Genomic DNA, 25,270 nt, shown 5'->3' with positions numbered 1-25,270 from the left:
GCAGAAGCCAACTGGCATGACCTGAAAGTGTGATGGCGACACGCAAGCTGCCGTTTTTTCCCCTCTCCGTCGAGAGACATCCAATGCGCATGCGTACATACAGAGAAATGCAGTTATTTTTTTTCCGAGATTAAGGAACTTTAATTGGCCCTCACTCTTGTGTGAACTGGTGTCCCAGGATGCAGCAGAGGGTGCCAGCGATGCTATTTGTTTGTGCATGTGTGTCCCTCATTTAGATAAAATTGTGTGTTTTCATCAAACTTAGTCACACATAAATCTGCCATATGTCCATGAATTTACCGCTGACAGTAGTTTTCAAAGTCAAATATGCTGCTTAAACAACCAGCATCATACTATTCTCTCTCACTTAGACACACAAAAACACACACAAAAATACAGGCTACAGAAAAATTCAGCTTACATCACAGGTAGCCTTTTGACTCCTGTTTAAAGTCTAAATATGGTCGAACAGTAAAAGGTGCAATTACACTGTAATGTTTTTTCAGTATCAAACATAATCGCAACTCATATGTGAAAGGAAAACATGATAGCATTTAATGGCAGACAGGAAGATATTCTCCGAGAGGAAGACGATTTTGTTAGGAAGTGCCATTAAAATTAATCAAAAGATTCACTTGTTAAAAACCTCCATGACTCACTCCTCTCGCTGGGATCTAAAGATACAGAAGAGGAAAGTGCCAGCAGCCGTGTATGGGATCGGGGAAAAAAAAGAAAAACCACTCAGGGTGTCTTTGTCCTCTGTTTAAACAGTGCCACAGAGGGGGGTGGTGGGGGAGTGTAGTGGGGGGGGGGAGAGAGAGGGAAGAGGGGATAAGAGAGAAGAGGGTTTCTCACAGCTGCCCAGCCTGAGGCCCAAAATATGTGGCGCTCTTCTCGTCACCGCGTCACCAGCCATCCGTCCTCGCCTGTCATTATTTTACCTCTCGCAGAGCACACACACGCCGTCTCACAGACACACACACACACACACACACACACACACACACACACACACACACACACACACACACACACGCACACACAGGCACACTCACACCACCGCACACTGTCTGCGGTGCCTTGATCTACTCTTAAATGCTGCCAGCATCAGATCCTCAAACATGGCCAACTTAAACGGAATAGAACACAGACGTCAGTTGAACAGGAAGGCAATCCTGGCACTCCAAAATATACGAACAATTAACACCAAGGAAGGAAATATTGAAAAGCCATTTATGTAGTGGCTAAATCATTAAAATAGTGCGCTTTGACAACTAAAGTTCTTCCTACCTAGTCAGCTGGCTCCTAATTATTTCCATCCCCGTTATTACTTGTTCTTGTATTTTTCAGTACCTTTTTTCCCCACAAAAAGTGCACATTTTTGTTCTACTGTTCAGTATGCAGAGCAGTCATCTTTTTTTGCTTTAAATTTTTGTTTTTGGTAAAGGAATGCTCTTGCCATTAAACCGCTAAAATACTGCACGATTCAGCTATTATATTTAAGTATGCCATTTAATATGGTGGAAAATGTAGTGAATAGTGGAGATTACCTGGTTATTACTTAGTGCTCTGAAACTTTATTTACCATCACTGACAAACCAAAAAGTGTGACCTTTTAAATATTGGTCTTTAATGTGATGCTTTTTTTATTGGCCTTATTCCTTTTACCCAAACAAACCACTTTTAGCATTAATTTACAATATGTTCATGGTGTCAGCATTGGAGGTTGTTCAACCTAAATTAATACAGATGGATCTCTAAACAAAGTAGCTTCCGTTGAGAGGATTTTCATTTGCTGGCTTACGTTTTGAGCACCAGGCTCTTCCGCACACTTTCTGGCAAACTGCCACAGGGGACCTCCTGTAGTCCAATGAATAATGGGGAAAAATCACTTATCAGTAGCAAAGGCAAAAGTACGGTTACAGTTTTGAAAAAAATAGTCTTACAATGAAGACCCGCTAAATGTAGCGTCGCGTTAAGCAAATTTCGTTTTCTGATAACGACCAACATCTGTTTATATCAGGATAATGCTTTGATCCGTGTATCGCTTGTTGAGCTGAAGTAGATTTGTGGTGTGATTTTCATGAAGAGTTCAACTTTGATGAAGTTTGAGAGGCAAATGTTGACCAACAGAGATATCAGAGAGACTAGCATTGAGGAAGCTATCATATTAACTGTATTACATGACCCACAAGTAATCTCACGTCACTGAGCTTCCAGCACCTACATATTTTGCCAAGATGTAAAAAGGGAGTTTTGCTCTGCCTCTTCATGGTATGACCGGACATTATAGAAAAGGTGGAGGTGGATGATTTGGCAATAAGCATCAGACCCACCCTGGGACCATGTTGTGCATTCGCAGTCCTACAGTCAATTTAGATGTTTTTGAATGTGGTCTTTCTCTAACCTTAACCAAGTAAGTTGGATACCTAGTTCAGTTGGCAAAATCGAAAATGCTCATGAGTCCTTTTTTGGAGTGATCATAAGAGGTTTCTTTGACAGGCACAGATCAACAACCAGTCTCACTGACATGATATATAAAAAAAAAACGTGTTGGTGTTGGTGTGGAGCTCTGCAAAAGGTCCACATCGACCCTCCACTTTGTGCTCCTGTCCAAACGTTAAACTCTGCAGAGGCTTCCACAAATGTCACAGTCAGGTTCAGTTTGAATTAGCAACTGTGTCACGAGGCAGAGGAGACTCTGCAAACATTGTGCAGCTCTCACATTTACTATTAAACCCTTTGCCTCTGCACCTTGAAACCTTGAATCTGACTTTAGTACAGCTGAAACCTGAGTGATTAATTGCTGTAGCAGCTTCTGTTTAAACCAACCGGAGAGATATTGCTTCACAGTCTGCGCAATCTGTTGCATTGGGCTCTGTAGCAGTAGCATATCCATCACAGCTTTGGCTGATGAGAAACTCGGCGTTCCATACATCTTCACATTTCACCCGAGCTAGACATCACTGACCGGCTATAACAGAGTCTCTAAGAAAAACTGGCTGTTAAAATCAGCCACTGCTACATTTTTTTAAGAAAAGGGCAAAACTGGGGGAGGAATGTGGAGCAGGAAGGATGTGGAACGTCATGTAGAGCACACAGATACACAAATGCAGAGAACACACATGTTGAGTGCTTTCAAAGAGACAAAAAGCATGCGACACATAAAATATTGAAAATATTCTGTAAAAAATGACACGATCACCAACTGAGCATGCTGCTGAGGGAATTGAACGTAGCACACACGTAGAAGGAGGCCGTGTCTCTCCTACTTGGCTGCCATGAATATAGGTCTGGCAAACTGAGCAACAACACACAAATAAAACCCACCGAAAGTATTACATAACTTAGGATTCTCTGTGATTTCAAAAACTTAAGTCGATGCACATGTGGGTATTTAAATTGCATCAGTTCCTCTGATGTAAATGTGTATAGCCTTCAACTCCCTTAGAGCTTTTAGTCATTTATTTTGATTAGGCCTGTATTTATAAGATAAGTCTCTTAAGTAAGTCGCCCGGGAAGATGGGTTGGCACTGATGGTGGTGGGGGAACAAAATGAAGTCTGTTTGATGATTATAAACTCAGAAATATCTACTTGTCAATTAATTAGGCGCTTCCTGGGCATGTGTGCCCCTCTTTTCATTTACTGGGCCTGGCTCTCGGTGGACAAATACCCGCGGTGCGCCCATTGTATGTCTAAGTCGTTACACGCATCTCCTGCAGCTGGGGAACGGAGAATAAAGATCCTTCAAAGGCAGACAGTTTTCAAGAGCCTTTTTTTTTTTTTTTTTTTTTTTTTTTTCCGTGTGCCGGCTGATTTTCTTGGAGCAGCGTATGCAGCCGCTTGAAGGCTTTACTCTGCCGGTGCCTCCTCCTCAGACACAAACAAGAGCTGGAGAATGATGTGGACATGACAAAGATAGGTAGAATGAGAGGACTGAGCTTGAAGTGAGGCCACCATTATTTCTGCCTCACAGTCCAACAATAGGTGCAGGAGAATCATCTTGTTGAGGCTACTGTGGCTTGGTGAGCACTACATTTTTTTTTTTGTTGCATTTAACATAAAAAAAATTGGAACACCAACATACCTGGTTATATTCTTAAATTCTTCCCTTTCTACATATGTTGTTGGTTTTTTATCCATGTCTAGAAGCGGTGGATATTTGAGTAATTCCAAATTCATACTGTAAAAGTAGTTCATATGCAAGCAAGCATGTATAAAGGCCTGGTTCCAATATGACTTTCCAGGAAATGTCTTAGAGAAACCACATTGAGAAGATTACATTACATTACATTACAGTCATTTAGCAGACGCTTTTATCCAAAGCGACTTACAGTCAGTAGTATATTACATATCATTCACCCATTCACACACTGATGACAGGCTACCATGCAAGGTGCCACCATCAGACTCTAACTAACATTCATGCAACATCCAGTCCACACCGATGGCAAGCCTTCGGGAGCAACTTGGGGTTAAGTGTCTTGCCCAGGGACACATCGACTGCCGAAGCCGGGTATCGAACCACCGACCTTCTGATTGGAGAACTACCTTGCTCTCCACTACGCCACAGCCTCCCAAGATCCGGTTAAGGAGGTAAAATGAAGCCACTGTTTAGCAGCCGTGGTTTGCAGACAGTTGGGCGATGGTACAAATACTAGCGGTTAGCTGGCTAGCTATAGCAGGTCACCAACTAGCCCTGCAAATACTTATCATAGCACAGAGTTTCCAGCCTCGTCTATTTTGCGTAGACAAGAGATGACCTTTGGTGGTGCGATCACCGTGTTAGAGTAGTAGGAGGCTATATGTTTTTTTTGCAAACTTTATTTTTGTTTATTGTGCATTCATTTGTAATTTGATTAATCTATTTGGAGCAGAAGTTAGTCTAGCATGTTTTACTCGGACTGACAGAAGTTCGACTGGTGTTAACTTCTTATGAATATATCGAACACACCTGCACGATAAGACTTTTGGTGGTCACACTGTTGGGCGAATAAATAGTACATAACCTCCGTTAATACCACTTTGTGTTGTTTTTACACTACAGTTAAACATATTAGATGCAACACCTTCATTAGTGGGCTTTAGAGGGGCTCGCAGGTGGTTTTTGTTACCTTTTTGAACTTTTGAGCCATGTCATTCGTGATGGACAAGTATATTTTGTAATACTCTTAATGCTGTGCAATGTTTACTTGATAAGGAAAAGAGATTATAGAGCGGCGGACGAATGGATAGCAAGAAATCTTAAAATATGGTAAAATAACTTATCTTTTTGTACTCATTTTCTGTTTTGCATTTATTAAATGAGAAAAAAATAACCGAAAAACAATACATAACAGATTTTAGGATAAAAAGAAATTCCCTTCCAGATGTCGAACCTGAGCTGACAAAGCTTCATGGGAATGACAATGGTGGATTATTATTTCAAAAGATTTTTCTTACTCTGCGACATGTTTTCTTAAGGTTTTTTTTTTCTTTTTCTTTTTTTGGCATGGCAATTTTCACATTTGTATTCAATCTGTCAAAATATTCTGAACCTCAAATACAGCATGCGATGTCACAGTGATCTTAAGCGGGTTTTTGTTCTCCTCCAGAGGTGGTGAGTCACATTGCATTTGGCGACGCCTCTCACTTGCACAGTTGAGTTTACAGTCTGGTTTCCAGTGAAGGAAAAAAATGACAGCATGTTGCGTGCGACAAGTCAACAAATCAGACCCATATTTCCCTCTGCCCCATATGTGGGATTCTTGTCAGTTTACTCCTCCCCAGCATCATGAACACTCTGGAAAGATGCTTTTCACAATATTTTTTCTTTTTCTTTTAGATTTCATAATGCCTACAAGCGTCAACAACAGAATATAGCACATCTGTAAAAAGCACACATTTTTCTTACCTCAGGTGGATTCCCAGCTAGTGATACATGTCAATATTTTGATATACGGTATATCAATATTTTACAGCCACAGCTTAGCGATCAACAATATTTACTCTTGCAAGGATTTAGCGATTATCTCCCTAAAACCTTCCACAAGGTGAGGATCTGCAATGTGACTTGGATCTTTCTAAATGAATGTGGTGCCTCAAAAAAAAAAAAAAAAAAAAAAATTAAAGACCTAAAATTGTTTTGGCTCTGCCTGTTTTCCCCCTGTGACCTAAAACAGAACGCTAGCATCCAGGCATGTTGTCTTTCATCATCAGACTGTCTGTCTGAGGCTCCTGGGAGCCTCCTAGAGCACAAAAAAGGAACCTTGTATTTTGCAACATCAAGCGCACAGTGTCTTCAATGTCTGCTTGGGGGGGGTGCATATTGGAGTCATGGACTTGAGCTGAAATGAGCTTTTAAAAATCACTCCCTTTCCACAGACACACACAACCAGACACAGACACACACGTTGTTATTGTCGCTTTATACATTAATGCAGGTGATACCCAAGGTCTTACAAGTGTATAGATCTTTGACCTTGTTTTCTCTCTCTGCTTCCATTACCTGCTTGTAGATCAGAGACACACATGGTGCACCAGGCGTGGGTGAAGATCCTCACTTAAAGGCAGCTGACAGAGGTAAGTTATTAAACCCTCTCTCACTGTCCCCTTAACCCCTCACTGCTCTTGTGACCCCCACTGTATGTTGTATGCTCCATTAGATGAATCTTTTCATTGTGTCACAGATTTTGATACAGCCCAAATGTTTGCTTGTGCCCTTAAACACAAGAGCTCACAGGTTTGTGTGGTTATTTTGCCTGATGCTGATTTATAGAAAAACAATGACAATTTGATTCACAAGTGGTTGTGTGAATCGTTTGTGATGTAGACCTACTGAACAAATCCAGAAAACCTTTCTTTTCTTTCATAGTCGGAATAATTGAATACGTTGTATAATTTGGAAGATATGTTATGATGGGCACTATTTTACAGCCTCCAAGTGTAAAGTTTGTGATTATAGCATCATTCAGAAACTAATGAGATCGGTGGTGATTGCAGTTTTTAAGACCACCACTGGGGGGCGCCAAATCCAGAAATGGACAAATCCTAAGTAGTCAGGCTTTAACTGATTATTAATCACTTGATAAATAAGTATATTACAAACCATTGCTGCAATTGATTCATGATTACTATACATCCATTTTTGGGACATTTGATATCGCGTGGAATCTTTATTGCACAGGAACACAAAGAGAATTCTAGAGCAAATGTAGCTATCAAACATTTTCAAAATATTCTGTTGGTGAATGGAAGTACTCTGGCGTACCTCGAAGCTCGGTTATTGTCTGAGAATAACAAACAGATTACCCATGCATGAGAGCGCTCTATATTCCTTTGGCCATAGTTGCAAACCAATGTAAGTGAGAATGCACTTAGTGTAGATGTGTGTCTGATGTAGCAGGCTGTTTGTGTGTCTCATGTTTTTGTTTTCAAGGTGATGCAGCTCGTTTATTCCCCCTTCACACCACAAGCATATTATCCCGCTCCAGCTGCTGCGAGGAGACAGGCCCAGATATTTATGGCGAGCGTTAAAAAGCGTGTGCATTCCCTGTCACCCTACAGCTCGAGATTTAGAGCACATTTGACAAACACACTGAATTAAAAAAAAAAACAGTGTTCAATTTGTATAGGAGTTTAGAGCCTGTCTGTTGTGCATGCTCCCAACGGATTGTGTTAGTACACGTGTGTGCGCGTGTGTCCCGCTTTCTACGTACGCCTCCCGCTGTGTGAGAATGTGTCGATCTGTCTGCCTGCGTGCATATATGTGTATCTGTATGCCTGTGTGTGTGTTTGTGTGCGCGAGCCAGTGTGTGCACACGGAGCCCGCCTGCTCTGAAACACCAGCAACAGATAACAGATGGTCCCCCTGCATTAGAAGTGTTTTATTTCCCCGCGGAAGCCAGATATGTCAAAAATAAGCATGTGCAACATTAGTCATTTGGAATATTCATGCCCCTGCCGTCCAATGGTTTCCTTTTCACAGCTAAAATACCACCATCCCAATTCTCCTAAGGAAGTTAGGGGAATAAGGGGGGGGAGAAGAAAAAAAAAAAAAAAAAAAAAAAAAAAGCAGTCATCAGCTGAACTGATGGGGGAGATGGGCTCAGGCCTACATGCGGCTTTAATGGAGGAATTTCTTTCTCCTGGTCGCGTCCTTAGCGTGCCCGTGCTGTAATTAAACAGGGGCTGCAGTCTGTAGATGTGTTCATATTAAGATCCACATCCCCCAGCCCCATTAGACACACTGATGTGAATATGCACACATGTCCATATGCCTGCCTCGCTGCGCACATGTACACACATGCAAATGCAAAATAGCAATTTTTCACCCACATTAGATCCCCTCATACACTGGAGCAGACTCCTTTTGCATTCCTTCATAGACTCATCTTTGGGAGTCCTCCTCCTCTCTTCTCCTCTCCTCCTCCACCACTTATCTTCCTATTTCTCCTCTCCACCTTCATCTCTCTAACTCTCTTGATTCTCTGTAGCTTCAGTCTCTTTAATCTCCACCTCCTCTCCTCCTAAGCTTTCTACTCCCCCTTCCCACCATTGAGCATGGCTGCCATGCTTGTCCTCGGTGGCAGAGATGGCCATGCATCATTATCAGGCCTGATTAACCGTCCACATAGTTGTCAGTCGGGGCGGGGGGGCCCACCAGGGCCCTGATGGCATGGTTTTCCCTACCACCGAAAAACATGAATTTTGAGCAGCACTTTCTCACTCGCGTGGTCCCTCATGATCAGGGTTAATTCGTGGCAGCATGCGTGAATGTTGTAGAAAGAAGAGAGGAGGAAGAAAAGAAGGAGGAAAAGCTACCAAACAGTGGAGCGCTGCTTATCGCATAAATGCAATATGATTTATTCAGGAATATGCAAATCCAACAATCACTCTGCCTTGTTTACCGAAGGGACCTGCTGATTCAGAGTCTGAAAGAGAGAGAGAGAGAGAGAGAGAGAGATAGTGAGAGAGGGAGAGACAATCCCAATCATAGACGCCAACATTCAGTGCACGCAGTAAGCCAGTCACCAGCAACTAAATCTCTGGTTGTTCCTTAGAATCAGAAAATGAAGGGTGTCGGACAATTTCTTGGTTGTTTCACGGCTTCAAAATCCTTTAAAATGTATTTTGGTGGAGCTGGATTGCTGATGTAAAGAGTGAAAGGTTATATGCAATACATGTCTTATCGTATGTAAATGGAGTACAACGCTTACAAAGCTATTATATGGGGACTTTAGGTTCATAACATAAGTACAAAAGTACTCTGACAGTTTGAATGAAAAGGGCTCGGCAAACCAATAATAAGGAGTGTCTTAGCAGGCATTAACGTTCTAATTTTAGGTACATTTCATGACATGGTCGACTCTATGTCAACATTGGTGTGCAAGGCTCATGGCTGATTTAAAACAGTAGATGGTGTGTTAAGGCCATTTTGAACTCATGAAATACAGATTTTTATACAGAAAGAAAGAAATGTCAATATGAACACCACCATTGTTGCGTTTCATAACAGTACAGCCATATACTTTAGTTTACAGCTCAAAAAAACACATTGAAGTGTGTAGTACCTCTTTAATTGTTTATTAAATTGTACTAAGGGGAACTTGTGGAGCTACTTGTGTTTATCTATCATTTGGAAACTCTGGCTTCCTTTTTTAATTGAAAACAGGGTTTGTAGAGGAACTGGTTTATATCCCACAAAGAAAGATCTAAAATATTATATGGTTATGGGGTGTTTTACCATTTAAAGAACCAATAGTACAAATGATGCCAAGGAACACCTTCACAAGTGTTACAGATCATGTTACCTGTACTTGTGAAAGCACTAATAGCAAGACTTAGTTCTGCCTTATGTCCACAAGAAATGGAATGAGTACATGTCCTTTCCTTCTAGACTTTCAACAGTGTACTTATTTATCATGTTACCTTTGCTGTAGTCGTGCTCTATTTGCATTATCATCTTCTCAGTCATCCCCATCTATACCTACCACTGTACTGTATTTATTGAATATATTCTTTGTTATGCTATTTGGGATTCACTTTTGGTCATTGTTTTGTAAGACACTGACGTTACATTAACCTGTGGATACTTGTCTTACTTGGTGTGCAGAAAACCAAACAAGGTGTTGTACCGTGCTATAAAGGGCTTCAGGATAATCTAAAGATCTTTTTGACTGCTTTGTATGAATCCGTGCCGTTGAAGCGGTTATCAGCACGAGTGGATAGGTTACTGTATTACTATGCTAAATGCCTAAAGTGAGAGAGTAAAGGTTTTCTCTGACTCTGCATGGCTGATATACAACATACTGAAACAAAATAGAATTTGTAGATAAAAGAATAAAAGAAAGCTATGCACTGTGAATGAAATATAATATACGGTATGCAACCATCCATTGTTGAATATTGGTTGGACTGACTTGAATTTGATCTGAACCCTCTTTTCATTGGTTACTCAGAGTTGCAGTCTTGCACGTCACATTTCATTTTCGCTCTCCGTTGGGTTGTAGAAAAAGGGTACGAGTTGTAGCCATTTCCTGGCTCTCTGCTGAGAGCCCAATTAGCGCTGGTGTATTGATTTCTCTGCACGGCATTGCATGTACTTTTTCCAGGTGAGTCCCTACAGCTAGCTCAAGTGTATGGAAGACAACAATTATCCTTTCTAACAGAATCTCTGAGGCCACACAAAAGAGAGCGGAGCTCAGAAAATTGATCTCTTCTGGCTTGCGAGCCGCTGTGTGCATGAGCAGACAAAAGCACCCACAACTTGGTCATTTCTTTAAGCTACAATATGCAACTTTTTTGATGTCAGAACACTTTAATTACATTCTTTCAACTTTTTCTTCCTAGCTATTCTCGCTTTGAGCATTAACATCGACCGTTGAAACCTGGCACATCAATAGAAAAATAATAAACCGTTTATATCATGCCAAAAACAATCTGGATTTGTGTGACCATGTGCATATTATATCAAATTGCTGCAAATGGGCAATTTAGTGTTTTTTTAGACCCATTGCCTTTGCAGTGGCCATTGTCATGAGCTAGGTTGTAGTTCTCAAGCACAGGGAACCATAGCAACAACAATAATGGCAGAAATAAAGTGGTAAGAAATAAAAAAAACAAAAAACCTGTTTCTTGTTTTGGCTTTATGGAGGTTGGTTTTGATATGTCGCAGCTGTTTAAAGTATTCACCACAGCCAGATGACCGGCAGGTTTTGGACTTGATCTTGATTATTTGAGCCAAATAAAATGGAGCTAGATTTATATTCGCTTTCCAAATGTTATAGTTTGAAGATTATAGCTTTAAATTGAGATATTAAACACATTTTTATTCATAGCCCTATTCTCGGTACAGCTCCAAATCATGCACAGCAAACATTATGGGAGGCATAGCTTCATATTCTTACTTTATTAGCCCCTCATTGGCCTCATCTTTACTTTTTTTTTATCACAATGACATTGTCAGGATTATTGCAATTGTTACACCTGTACAAAAATCCCTTGAGAGGTCTAATCAAATGGTGAACAGAGACCCTCGTCAGCTCCTCAGAGGCTTTAATCTATGATGAGCAGAATGTTTTGTTTCTCTTCTGTAGGGAGTTTGGAAAATAGAGAGTGGGCAGTCCCTCTGGGTATTATGATTTTTGGGATTTGTGAAAGCATTTTTGGAGCAGAGACTTAGTTTAATGAAATATTGAAATGCCTGGAAACTGCAGACAAACTTTATTTGTATTTATTAACTGATTTTTACCAGAAAATGCTGTCAAGGTTTTATTGTAATATCGTTCTCAATCTTTAGAAGCAGCACTTTGAGTTGTAAACAGACAGGGATCCTTATTGCTTATGAAACTGAGAACCACATTTACTCATTTATTCCCGTCGATTTCCTACATATGCAATATTTTCGAGTTATTGCACCCATTTGTCCTGTGAATAACCTGGGTTCCTCTCCTTTCCCATCTTCATACGGCAACTAACATGGCTGGAAGATATTCTCATTTTTCCTGTGAATGTATGTCATATCAACAATGTGATGCTAATCTGCTGCAGTCATACACCCTCCACCATGCTATTTTTGCCACACACACATTGCCTGAGAGGTCAGCAGCATAGCAGGGTTCTTACTAGGTTGAATTGCTTGGAGGCAGGAGTTAATTTCCAACTCAACAGAGAAAAATGACTTTGCTTTGACCTCCTGTGCTTGCTGGCACAACAAAGACTTTATGCTTTCCTAGGAAACAAGCACCATAAATATATGTCATTTAAAGCATTTTTTTTCTTGCGGTATAACATTTTATAAAATTATAAATATGTATATTATATAATTTGGTAACAATTATTAGTCATTGTTTGTAGATATTTAACTTCTTTTTTTTTTTTGCACCAATATAGCTCTAAACAGCAGAATCTGATTTTAAGAATCACAAAATCTAATCAGAATGATACTAATATATCAAAATATGATACAAATTTCAGTAATTGATCTTAACTAGGGTTAGATCTAAAAGGGACAGTTCAGCCCATAGTAAAAATACATATTTTCCCATTACAATTTATATTGTTTTGGTCTGAGTTGCCTAGCTTTGGAAATATCGGCCATAGAGTTGTCTACCTTCTTGCCAATATAATGGGACTATACAGCACTTAGTTTGTGATGCTCAAAGCACCAAAAATACATTTGAAATACTCAGCAGCAATGTCTCTTTCCAGAAATCATGACCCAGTTACTCAAGATAATCCACAGACCTTATTGAGTGCAGTTTCATGTAGGAACTATAGATATAGTCCCTTTTTTCTGGCTGAATTTGCATTTGTCACTAGCAGATTTTATCAGCTTTAGTAAACTAGCTTACTAACTACGCTATCTTAGCTCCAATGGGGGAGTGGTTTAGCCAATGATCACTTTGATAGAATTACTGAAATTGGAGTATTTTGGTGAAGGTATAGTCAGTGACCAAGCTAAGTGCACTCACTTTGCTTCCTTCTCTTTGATCTGTTCATTCAAAAATGTTTCCCTTCCAGTAGATTGAGCTCCTGGTGTGCAACACGTCCCTTCTTAACAAGCCTGTTACATTGATTATGCAATTGAGATGTGTTTCCGGGGCCTTTGTACCTGACGTTTACAGACATTTTCTCATACTAGCTGTCAACATTTTTGTTCAGTGTACTAAATCTATTCAGATATATTTTAGATCCATCTTAAGAGTGTAACTGTTCATGCAAAGTTGAATTAACCCACAGTTATTTACAATATTCTGTGGTTTGTGTTTGGGAGGAATACACTGGCAAATATAAAGTATTCTGAATTGTTTTCAGATTACTTGTCTCCATAAAGATCCCAAATTTTATTCAAATTTGTACTCTTCGTGTGTGCGTAGCTTTGTTGTAAACCTGTCAAGCTTTGGTAGGTCCTGTGTCAGACACCTTTTATAAAGAAATTATTCAAGAATGTTCCCTTGTAGGAAAAAGGAAACACTAATAATAACAGAACCCAATTATTGGCCATTTTATAATTTATCTCAGCTGGAGATGAATTACAGTGATTGTTTTGGAATCTCTGCGCTTTAGAAGCTGCAGAACAGTTCCTTATACAGCCCTGCAGGTTGCAAGTGGAAACAAAGAATCATTTCTGCTGAAAATAACATGTAAGCTACTAAATGTACGATAGTAATCCTGCAAGAATTTCCCATTTTCATCCCTTCAGTGGAATTACCCCTTTCAGACACAACCCTCACGGAGTACATTGTAAAAGCCAGTTCTTTGATATGCTGCTCACCTTGGACTTCAGGATGTTCCTGGCTATATTTAGCACAGAGGGTAAACATGCTGTAAGTGACCATTATGCTCTCAATTATCACTGAGTATTCTCCCCCCCACTGCCCACTATGCTACTTTAGCACTTATCAGGGGCATACTTGAAGATCACCCACACAGTTCACCTTCAGCCCATATTCAGCAGGTAATGAGCTTGAGGGAAGAGACACCAATAGACACATTTCCTGCAAGAGATCACTGAGGGGTGACCCTGCTGAATGCCAGTGGGATAGTTTGTATTGATTTTTGACCTAATTGACCTTATTGCCTATGGACTCTACGAGATTTGACAGAGCTGTTTGATAGGTGTCTGTTTTCGTTCTCTTAGATATCTTGAGCTCAGTTATAAAAAGCACAGCAGGAAACTGATAGCATTAAGGCTGCGCAATAGCAACACTCTTTCAAGTTTATTGCATTTAACATTGTGTGAGATGGGTCTAATAAAGTCTTGGTCGCAATCTGTGTCAAACTGTAGGGTTTTCGATCACAGTGATATTCAGCTTGACAAACCGAGGCTTTCAAGTTCTGTTACAATCTATCCTGGCAGCAGTCGACTGAAAGGCAGTTCAAGAAACTGAAATTCTGCTAAAGTCCCATGTTGCTTTGAAGAACTGGGCAATTGGCAGTTTCGCTTATCATTAGATGTGCCCGTCAGATTTTATTGGAACAAAAACTCATGCTTAACTGAAGAATTAAAGAATTCAAGCATAGCACATCATGGAGAAAGGCAGTTGCCAGCCTTGTAATGATGCATAAATAACATAAGTTGTCTCCCACATTGGCTTGGTGTTAATTGCAGGGTACATTTGGAGCTGATGCTTTTTTACAGGCTTGGCTATGGTTAAGTTGAGGAGATGCTAACCATACCAAGACCAAATGCATACCAAATGCACTCTCCTTTGTGCTGTCTTCGCTCAACCTATGTTTGCTTAGATTATGTTCTCAGTTGTTTTTCAGTTGGTTTCTATATTTTTGCAAGAGCTGCAGTTATCCTATTCTCAAGAGATATTGGTGGTCGTTCATACACAGAAAGACTTTCACAGGGAAGAGTGAGAGCAGCAGAAATGCTCAGCCATGGGATTTACCTGTCAGCTGCACTTAAGCATGTGCACTATCATACGCTAGACACTGTGATGGTAAAATAAAAGCTGACATGCTTTTCCTGTGATCTTCGGTCACTGACGACTTCATGTATGTCAGCGCCTCAGAGCTAAGTTGAAAATAAACTTGCATTAATAGATGGTTGGATGGATTTCTGTGTTTTGAAGGCCTGTGTCTTCAAAATCACTTTTCATGTCGGCTTATCCGACAAATATTGTAATGTAAGCCAGCATTTCGTTAAAAGCGCAGTTTTTTTACTTCACTCTTTTCTCTGCCTTATAGTTTGATGCATACTTAACAGCATGGTAGTGGTCAAATTAAATTGTGTCTTATGTTGAACTGCAGCAAAAACATTTTTATCAAGGTCATAGTGTCTCTTTAAAGGTGCTATGTGAAATATCTGGCCACTCGCTGCAAACAACTTAAGATGTTTGCTTTTACCAAAGCAGACTTAACAGTAGACTTACATTACTTAAAACCTCAGCTATTGCAGAAGCGCCTCTAATATCTCTCCATAGTTTAAGAGCAAAGGGAAAATTGAACAATGTCATCTATCCTATCTCCAGGCCTTGGTCAAGCCCTACACCCCCGCCCGACCACTTCGCTCTGCTGCCTCAGGGCGATTGGTTTCCCCGTCGCTCAGAGGTCCCTCCGGCCGATCCACCCGGTCACAGCTTTTTTCTGTCCTGGCCCCTCAGTGGTGGAATGAACTCCCCACTGACGTCAGGACAGCAGAGTCGCTGCCCATCTTTAGGCGCAGGCTGAAAACTCACCTCTTCATGAAGTACTACCCTGAGCCTTCCTCGTAGCACTTATTGCACTCGTATTAGTTGTTGCACTTACTGTATTTGTATCAGTTCGCTGCACTTATTGAATTTGTATTTGTTTACTGCACTTATCCTATTCGTAGTAGTTTGTAGCACTTACTATATTCGGATTAGTCTGTTGCTATTATTGTTTTCGTAGTAACTTGCCTCTGCACTATACTTTTGCTCTGGCTTATGCTTTAAGATGCTTGTTTAAGAAAGGAGATGCACTTATGACTTCTGGTGACTAGTAGTTCTCTTGAATACCTATGTTGAATACACTTCCTGTAAGTCGCTTTGGATAAAAGCGTCTGCTAAATGACTGTAATGTAATGTAATGTAACCTAACTAGGATCAAAATGTATCTCTGTATACACTTTTGAAATCTGCAGCTCCCAGCTCAGTTTCATTCTGCTGTGTCTCAAAGTACAGAGCAGAGTTTGGGGTTTTAACTAAGCACGAGAACTCAATTCCCAAAGCATCCGCCAACCACCCAACTGCACAGCGCTTTTGGAAAATAGACACACAGGTAACTGATTTCTCCACTGACAATGCAGGAGAAGAAAAGCCGGCTCTATCATTCCAACCATCTGGAAGTCTGGCTCAGACTTGAGGCTGATGTGTAACTTTTAATTGGAGAGACAGTGGTGGGAGGCATGAGAGTAGGAAGGAATGATCCCAGTGGATAGACAGCCAGTGCCTGCTGCCAGATGGACAACCCGAGTTGCCGCTTCATTTTTCGGACCAATATGGTGTGCGTTGTACTTTACAGAGATGTTGGAGTCATAGTTTGGCCAAAGACATCTCAGATGCTGCAAAATGCTGCTATTTTCACAGGACAGAATAAAAGGCAAGGAAAATGCTCGATATTCTTTTGGAGGCTTTGAATTGCATGAGATGACGTGAGACGTCATTTAGGGGATTCCAGTTTTGACAGTTACGTGTTAATTGATTGTCATTGTTAATGTCAGTGTTTACCATCATGTGAAACTATAGCCCTTACTTCACCCCTTATATTAGTAATCTAAGCTCAGTGATCCAACTTAAAGCCTATTAAGTTCACAATTGATTTGAGCTTATAAGTAATGTCTACCTGAGCAGAGATTGAAGTCACTCTCCGTCTATCCGTGTTGTTATCTTTGCTTCTTGCTTTGCTGGTCGCGTGTGCTTTTGGGGCTCGTTAGTGCATGTGTCCATGCCCCACTGGTTAGAACACGGCCGCCGTTCTGCTCTGCTCCGATGCAGAGTTTGCAGCTGATAACGACGTCACATAGCACCCATCCTCTGGTTCCCCCTCAGGTAAACACTGTTTGCTTTGTCAGCACTTTCGCCGCAGTTTGCATTGTTATCACTGTATTAGTGCTAATGTTGAGAGACGTTTAAAAGCTATCGAAATGCTCCCAATCTCAGATGTTGATGCTGTTCTACGGGCTTCTACAAAAGTTGAAATGTTGAACTGACAAATCCTGAGCCGGGCCACTGTGTTGTGCTGAGTTTGTACAGTATCACATTTTCCTCAGCAGTCTCATCCCCCAGTATTTCAACAACAATGGTCCGTAGCACCGGGCAGAATTAGATCTTCACAGACAGTGTGTGGTTTCTGTGCCAGCCATCTGATGAGGGGCTATAAAGGACCCCTTCAGGGCTCGCTCAGAAAGGGTAGGTTTTGCTTTAGTATGGTTTGCTGTCTGTTTAGCTTGTCTAACCTTTCTGTTTGCTGTGGTGAAGCCATACCTCATTCAGGAAAATTCATATTTGTGAATCCTAGTGCTGACTTGTGTTTTGCAGCCATAAACCATTTTTTGCTGTGTGTTCTTACACTGCTTTCTTCTCTCTGATGATAATTTGTAAATATGCTGTCGTGTCTGAATGAAGCCATAAGGAACATTAATGTAAAAGTCACCTATGGCTTTTGTCTGAATGACAAAAAGATGTCACTTTATGATATAGATCAAGCCAGCGATGTTATTTATTCCATTTCTGAAGCAGGTTAAATTCATGGGAGATACAGTTTAAATATATTACCATCCGACTGTAGATATGTGCAAATCTTTTACATGTCCTGCCCTTTACTGGGTTCCTCAGCTTGGGATTTAGAATTCATTAAACTGTTTGTAATTTAGTTTCATTGTCAACATTGGTGCAAACGGATATCTAATTGCTGTTCAGCCATGATGGTTCTAGTGTTGAAAGAAAATCCAAGAGCTGTGTAGGTGAGACAAGATATGACACATGATTTATTAACAGACTATTGGGGTTTAGAGTTTGCGAAAGGAGGATCCAAGATAAATCTGTAATGTATAAACTGATGCCTTCCCTCAGATTCACCTGCTTCCTTAGGCCCCTCCCTCCCCTCCTCATTTCTCCATTTCACACCTCTTTCACACTGCATATTCATTTATCACTACTATTGCCCCCCCCACCACCACCACCTATCCACCCAACCACCCTTGACGTCGGAATTCAATTTGTACTGTATGTTTCATTTCTACTCAGATTTAGATTTATTTCATGTTGGCTGCTTTTAATTAACTCTATGGATATGCGACAAGAGTGTGTGTGTGGGGGGGTGAGAGAGACAGAGAGATAAAAAAAAAACTCCTCACATCCGCCAATGAGTTACACCGGCAATCATTTACCACTTAGACAGTAGTGCAGAAGCCCCCCGTTCGTTGCCCTGGCAACTGGTGCCTTGGTGATTGATTCCTTGCCAGTGTGGCATCGCTGCGGGGAATAGAGCGCATGAGCTTAGCGTGCTCGCTACATCTTTCTAATTAAAATGGGATTACAGACTCATCGCTGTTGTATGTTCAAACAAATGCAAGGCTGTGAAGGAAATCAATTTTGGTAAATGTCAGGGCTGTTAAATACAACTATGGATAAACAAATGTAAAGGAGCTCAATGTACTGATATGTACTCTCTATGCACACTATATGAAAATGTTCCTACATCCCATGTGCACGTTGGGGTTGTAGCGATTGACAGCAACGGTGCATCCAGGAGTCGAGCTTGATTGACAGTGCTGGAATCATGTTATGCAGCACAAATCACCAGACACAACAATTAGTCTGTTTGTTGCTGTCTGCTAATCAGAAAGATATTTTAGCAAATTGGAGCTTAATGTACATCTTAAAGGAACAACGGTTTCTTAATGTAATTGGATTAGACAAGTCAATCATTGTTGCTGTTGCATGCTGTTGTCTTTCAGACTAGTGTTTATTGAGTTGCTCAATATACAGAGCTGAGACTTGATTACTTCACATATACATTGGCTGCTTATACTGGCACCATGGGGATACTGCAGCACATCGATGTTATATTTCAAAACATGGTGTTATATACATTTGAATGAGAAATTATTGTAGGATGCGCTAAATGGCATTGCAGACATAGGGGAATAACAAGTATTGTAACACAATGTAGTAGCATTTTACAAATGATGCTGCAGAACTCATTTCTGGTCCATTTTAATTCCATATAATAACGCTACTATTTTGGTTCAGCTTGTGCAACCGCTGCTTTTCTTTAACTGCCAAGATTCACTACATAGTTGTAGTGGTTTGGTGGTACCATATTGTTCAAGGGCCATGAAACTACAACAACTAGAGCAAGTGCCATTCTTCAAGATAATTGTATACTTGAGTCACATTCTGAAGTTTCTTGAAAACCAACGACTACCCCAGAGTGGCCCTATGATGCTTAAGCATAAAAGAGCAGAAGATAGAGAGCATGCAAGTGAGCGGATGAGCGAAACCAGAAAGAGGCGACGTACAGAACAAAGGACAAATGACGTACAGTACCCCGTTTTCAGATTTCAGTCACTACAGTGCAGTTAGTAAGGTGTAACATAGTGCCTTGGGCCTGTTCCCAAGTGAAGCTCTTTGGCACTGGCTGTGTGGGATGTGTCATTACAGCAAAGGTAATAATAGACCAGGGAATTTATAATGTGACGCTTTTTACGCGCCTATGAAAGAGTGCCTGAAAGTCTGAGACTGCTGGTGGGGGGGGGGAAATAGGAAAAATTCATGTTTGGTTGTAAACAATGGAAAGCCTATTATTGGCTGATATGTCATGTGACTGAAACATATATCAAATCTCTCATGTCACCTGTATAGAATTGCAAAACGGGGGTCTGCCTGCAGGACCGGGTGTGCCACGGGTCCCACGTACCTCTACTATATCATTGCATGACGCAGAGGTTTTTACAGGGCTCTCTGTGGGTAACAAACTACTCTCTGAAATGAAAGTGCAGTTACAGCCTTATGAAACGGAGTGCCTAGATCAGGCATAAATCAATTCAGTCTTGTTTTGCCCTCTCTGTCTTTACTCCGTATAGGTGCCAGGCTTTTGTGTGCTCAGCAAGAATGCTGTACAATACATGGGTTTTTTTTTTGGTTTTTTTTCCACAGTGAAAGAAATATGACAACAAGAAGCACTGAATTTTTCCATTTCCCTTTTAAAATGTATAAATTGAAAACATGTCTCTGTGGGAATACCATTTAGCACATTATGGCCTTGATTCAGTGGAGTTCATGAATGCACATGGCTCTGATTAACAAACCATACAGAATTTTATAGCTGGAGAAAAACGAAGGTGCAAGTTTAGTTGCGTGTTATCATTGTGATGTCAGGCAAAAGTCTTAATATTATCCAAAAATAGCTTATTAACCACTTTAGAGCTGTTGCCTTAGAATGGCAATGTCAGCCCATCACTTTGGTCCACTACTGGATGAATTGCTGTGAAATGTAGTACTGGTAACTTTGGTGTCCATTTGGTGGGTCCTATGAACTCATTTTTCATTTATTACCAAATGCAGGTCTAAGTTTTCACTTTTCCAGTAAAATATCTAATTATCTGGTTTGGAGCACTGGTTGTGTATGTAATCAGAAATGAATGCGACACAATTATGGGGCTTTAAAGCCAGTATATATCTGGCCTTATTGTGTTAATGCACGGGATTCCTGACCATTAAAACGCATGTAATATACTATTCTGTGAGTGGTTACATTACACTATCTTGATTTTTTTTTTTTTTTTTTTTGCGACCAACCCCTCTGCTTCCACTCTAAACAGGTTTGATGAAATGCTAGCATTGTCTATGTAGCCATGTCTGTTGTTTACACAACTCCTAAATAGCCAGAATAACAGGAATGGGAGCCTAATTTCTGCAAGTGGCTCAAGTGGCTGCAGGAGGATGACAGTGTACCGTTTAGTTTTTTCCCTTTTGGGGTGTGTGTGTTAAAAGTCACACATACGTGTGTGTGATTGGTGTCGGGTTTGCTCTCCTCTTGAGCAGAGAAGAAAACCATCTGGGATTGTGTTTGTGTTAAGCAAAGTGCAACGGTTTTCCACTCGCTCATACACACAGGCGCCTGGCATCATGGAGGGACTAATGAGGAATCTAAATCTGGACCTTGTTGATAGAAAATGGCAGGTCACACTGTTTGGCATGTGATTCTCACAAACCCTTTGTGCAGGCAATGGTGCTAATGGATAATTGCAAGCCTAATAGGAGATGAGGTGTTGTGATATTGCACTCAGAGCCAGTGACTCTGTCTCAAAATATTTTGTGTTTATTGAAAATACAACCTTTTTTTTTTTTTTTTCTATTCAGGTAGAGGTATTCAGCAATATTTTAACTGCTTTGAATTTGTCTTTTTCTAAACATAATTTTATTTTATGATAACATTTTCCCTATATTGCTTGTGTGTTGTCATTTTAAAATAACTTATGATAATGCAGGGAATATATTTTTATAATAATGCAGGGAATGTATTTTAATGCAATTAGCTGCAATAACATGTCTTCATTTTAGTTAGACTGCATGGTTACATATCAATTTATTATGTAAAATGCAAGCCTTCTTGCCTCCTCTCGTGAACTTTTGTTTGTGGATTGCAACAATGTGCGTGCAGAGCTGTGACTCTCTCTCTCTCACACACACACACACACACACACACACACACACACACACACACACACACACACACACACACACACACACACATGCACGCCCACACACTCGTCCTCTCATAGACACAAGCACTCGTCATAACCGTTCGCTGTGGACTCACACCCTCCCCCTTTGCCTCCTACTCATCCTACTGATTGGAGTTGTCAGGAGTCAGAGGGTCACAGTAGAGGATGTCAATAGGCCTCATTCACAGACACAGAGAAACACACACACACACACACACACACACACACACACACACACACACACACACACTCAGACATGCACACAGACAAAGTAAAGCAATAAAGGAGAGAAGCAGACAAAATTACAGACAGGCAGTAAAGCAGTCCTATCTTAAGTCTGTTTGAACACACCCCACAATCCCCCCCCCAGCACATCAACAGCTGTGCATCAGCTAGCTCTCCCACTCACTGCAGCCACACACAGTGACACCAGCAAAGAGCATTCAATTTATATTCATTATTCACCAGTCAACTGCCTTGATTTCAGTGATTGGATATACCCTCTACCACCTACTGGCTCCGCCCTCGCTTCCCTCAGTCCCATGGGAGGGCTCAATGTCTCCTCTCAGCTTCCAGAGCTGATAGTTCTGTTTGTGTGTGTGTTTCTTTTATGCATGTTAAATGGTGCTTGGTCTGTGGCAATCATGAGGCTTCTGGGATGTGAGCAAGGAGCAGATGGATTTGATCGGGACTTATCCTTAAAAGAAAAGGAAAAGAGGCGGGTTAAAAAAAGCCTGCAGAAAATTTCAAATCCTTTTTAAACATAATGAATTAATGTATTTTGGATTATTTCCTATTTTGTCCTCCTTAAGCTATATTCTACATTTGCACAGTTATGTCATACGTCTGAGAACTATCAGGCCACTTTCTTTTTTATAGCATATGATGATTTGTTAGTAGCGAGTTTGATTATATGAATAAGTTTAAAAAATATATCATATATCTTTAACAAAATGCAACATGGGTCAATAGTAGAGCTGAAACAAGTTGAATCACAAAAAAAATCAAATCAGGAAAATGATCTGCTAATAGATCAATAATGAAAATGATATCTAGTTCATTATTTTACTTAGTAGAATATAACCCCTTTTGATCTTTGCACCATGATGCATCCTCACTAATACATTTTTTTCTACATAATACATCCCAACAAAAAAGTAGCAAGGACACATATCAACATATATGAATAAATACAAAAAAGCAAAATTCCTTTAATATAGCTTTAACACAATTAAGAAATATATTCTCCAGACATGTTTTAAGACACCATTACTCAATAAGGACCGGAGTTAGATTTTTTTTCTATATGTTAACATTCTCATCAGAAATGTTACATTTTTCCGCCTTTCCTATCCGCTTCGTACCCCCCAGGTCTATTTAAAACAGCTTCAGGTAACTAGTGAAACAACCATGCAGGATGTCAGTAACAACATTCTCATCAGAACCAATAAAGTGCAGCCAAGCCCAGCTGAGAAGTAAAATTAACGTTTGTTTGACGAGACATTGGCTCAGCTATCTTTATCTCCAACACTAAGCCGAGAGAACCACACGCAGAAGCTCACAGGCAGTTTGCGCTCAAATTGTTTTGGGCACCTGTCACCCTCTATTATAATTAGCAAGTGGACGTCTAAATAATTGCCATCAGGCTACGGCTGATGTATCAGTGTTGGTAGCCAGAGCCCTATCCCTCGTCTTTTAGCTCTAGTATTATTTAAAGGGCCGGCGTGCCTTCACAAAGCACTGCCCTTAGCAAAGTCTTAAGCTGTGTATTCAGTCAGCAACGGCATCTGGAGCGCAGAAAATAATTAACAGACACAAGAGGGTTTGGTGTTGGCTTCACCATTTGTTTTGTCCACACTTGTCCCTGACACACACACACACACTAACACACAGATGCACGCACATACAGGCATCTTTTGATCATAATTGTGACATTGCCAGGAGAGAGGGAGGTAACGCTCTTGTCCCAGTAGGGATTGGGCATGTTTGTAAAAGTAAATGAGGCAGATGGGTGGTCTTGAAATGTGGCATAAAAAAAAGAAATTAAAAGGCTCCTTTGAGGAATAAAGATAGTTGAAGCGCTTGTTAAGTTGAAGGACTGTACTGGCAGAGCTACACTAGGAATATTATTGAATAAAAGTACAGTAATGATATAAATCTACATGATTTTACCAACCTTCAATTTTATATTTTCACAGAAAGGACCATAAATCAGTTATGTATGGCCCAAAGGTCTAAATCATTGAAACTGATGGAAACGTAATATGTAATGCAACATGCATCACCAAAAACACTCAATTTTACTTTAACTGTGTGGAGATTTGTCGTTTTTTTTTACCAGGTGTAGTGCCATCATTCTCTCATTTTGTGTGTGTGTGTCTTTGTGTGTGTGTTTGTGAGTGAGTCTATGTACCGAGCTTGCTGCTATAAAGAGCTGTGCTTCAGGGCCGAGGGTGAGAGCTATCCCGGAGTGTATCGCCAGCTGTAGCGTGACGCCTTGACTCACACTTGTCGGCCTCTCTCCCTCTTTTCCCCCGATTAGACTGATGCAGTGTGGAGATGTATGTCAGGACTACACACAAACACACACACACTTATATATATATATGTATAAAAAGCGTATTCACAAAAAGAGCTGTTGCTCTTGGGAAGACCATAGGTCACCAGGCTTGTCTCCACCAACCTCCTCCTTCAGGGGCGCTGAAGCTGGTTGCTGCTGCTCAGCAGCGTCATGGCTGTCATGATGGCGGCGCTGCTTAAATTAGCCAGTCAATGACGTTTAGTTTAGTCCAACAACAGCTGACACTAAGACATATACACACACACACACACACACACAACTCCCCCTTTTCCATATTACCCTTCCACCTTACTCTCTGTTGTTCTACAGGCTACCTCTTTCACGCTCATAGCCTTTGTGGTTATCTGACTGCACAGTTGTATGTGTCAGCATGTCTCTCTGTGTTTGTGTGTGTTATTGTGTTTCTAATTTGTCGCACATGTCCTGAAAAGCTCCCATTTGGAGAGGCATTAGCATAGCATTTCTTAGAGTGATCTGGTGTCTAAAGAAATCATTTCCTCTACAGTAGCGGATAGGACAGACATTGTTTTTACAGTTTGTCCTGTAATGCTGTGCTAAACAAACAATGTTATTTCCACTTACCACTTATTATGATCCAGGCGAGATGTAGTGTAAAAACATACTGACAAAAGAAAAAAAAAAAAAAAAAAAAACCACATTTAGAGAACTGTCCTAAATCTGAATCTCTATTCTGGCAGTGTTGTGTTAGAGTAGTTGCTGCTCACTGAGTTCCAAGCCCAGCCTTTTTCTGTGTGGTCAATATTTCCTAGGTGCCTGCTCAGCAAGCCCTCTCCGTGGTGCTGACTTAGACGGGGCAAACTGGTGCTGTCCGTGGTGCTATCATCACTGCTCCTATTTCAGTTGGTCCTTGCTCAGCTACAGCTGACTGTGTTAGCTTTTGTCTGCTCTGTCCTTTGTGCTACCTCATCTGTTTCCAGCAGAGCGCATGCCATCCGCAGTGCTAACGCTGCTGGTTTGAGCCGCGATGCAGTCCGAGCTGCCCATA

General features: G+C 40.7%; 1 protein-coding gene across 3 annotated transcripts in view; it reads left to right on the top strand.

Annotated features, from left to right (window-relative positions):
• LOC129093422 (glucosidase 2 subunit beta-like) overlaps window positions 1-25,270 on the top strand; it is a 103,880-nt gene that overhangs the window by 39,947 nt on the left and 38,663 nt on the right. For all 3 annotated transcript variants that reach the window (XM_054601437.1, XM_054601436.1, XM_054601438.1), the window contains one exon: window positions 6,499-6,562. In XM_054601437.1, coding sequence (XP_054457412.1) covers window positions 6,499-6,562 — 64 coding nt within the window. The remainder of the gene's footprint in view (window positions 1-6,498; window positions 6,563-25,270) is intronic.

Source organism: Anoplopoma fimbria, chromosome 7, assembly GCF_027596085.1.
Source record: "Anoplopoma fimbria isolate UVic2021 breed Golden Eagle Sablefish chromosome 7, Afim_UVic_2022, whole genome shotgun sequence".
Lineage (NCBI taxonomy): Eukaryota > Metazoa > Chordata > Actinopteri > Perciformes > Anoplopomatidae > Anoplopoma > Anoplopoma fimbria.
Note: the sequence above shows the minus strand (reverse complement) of the source record. Positions and strands in the feature narration are given on the sequence as shown.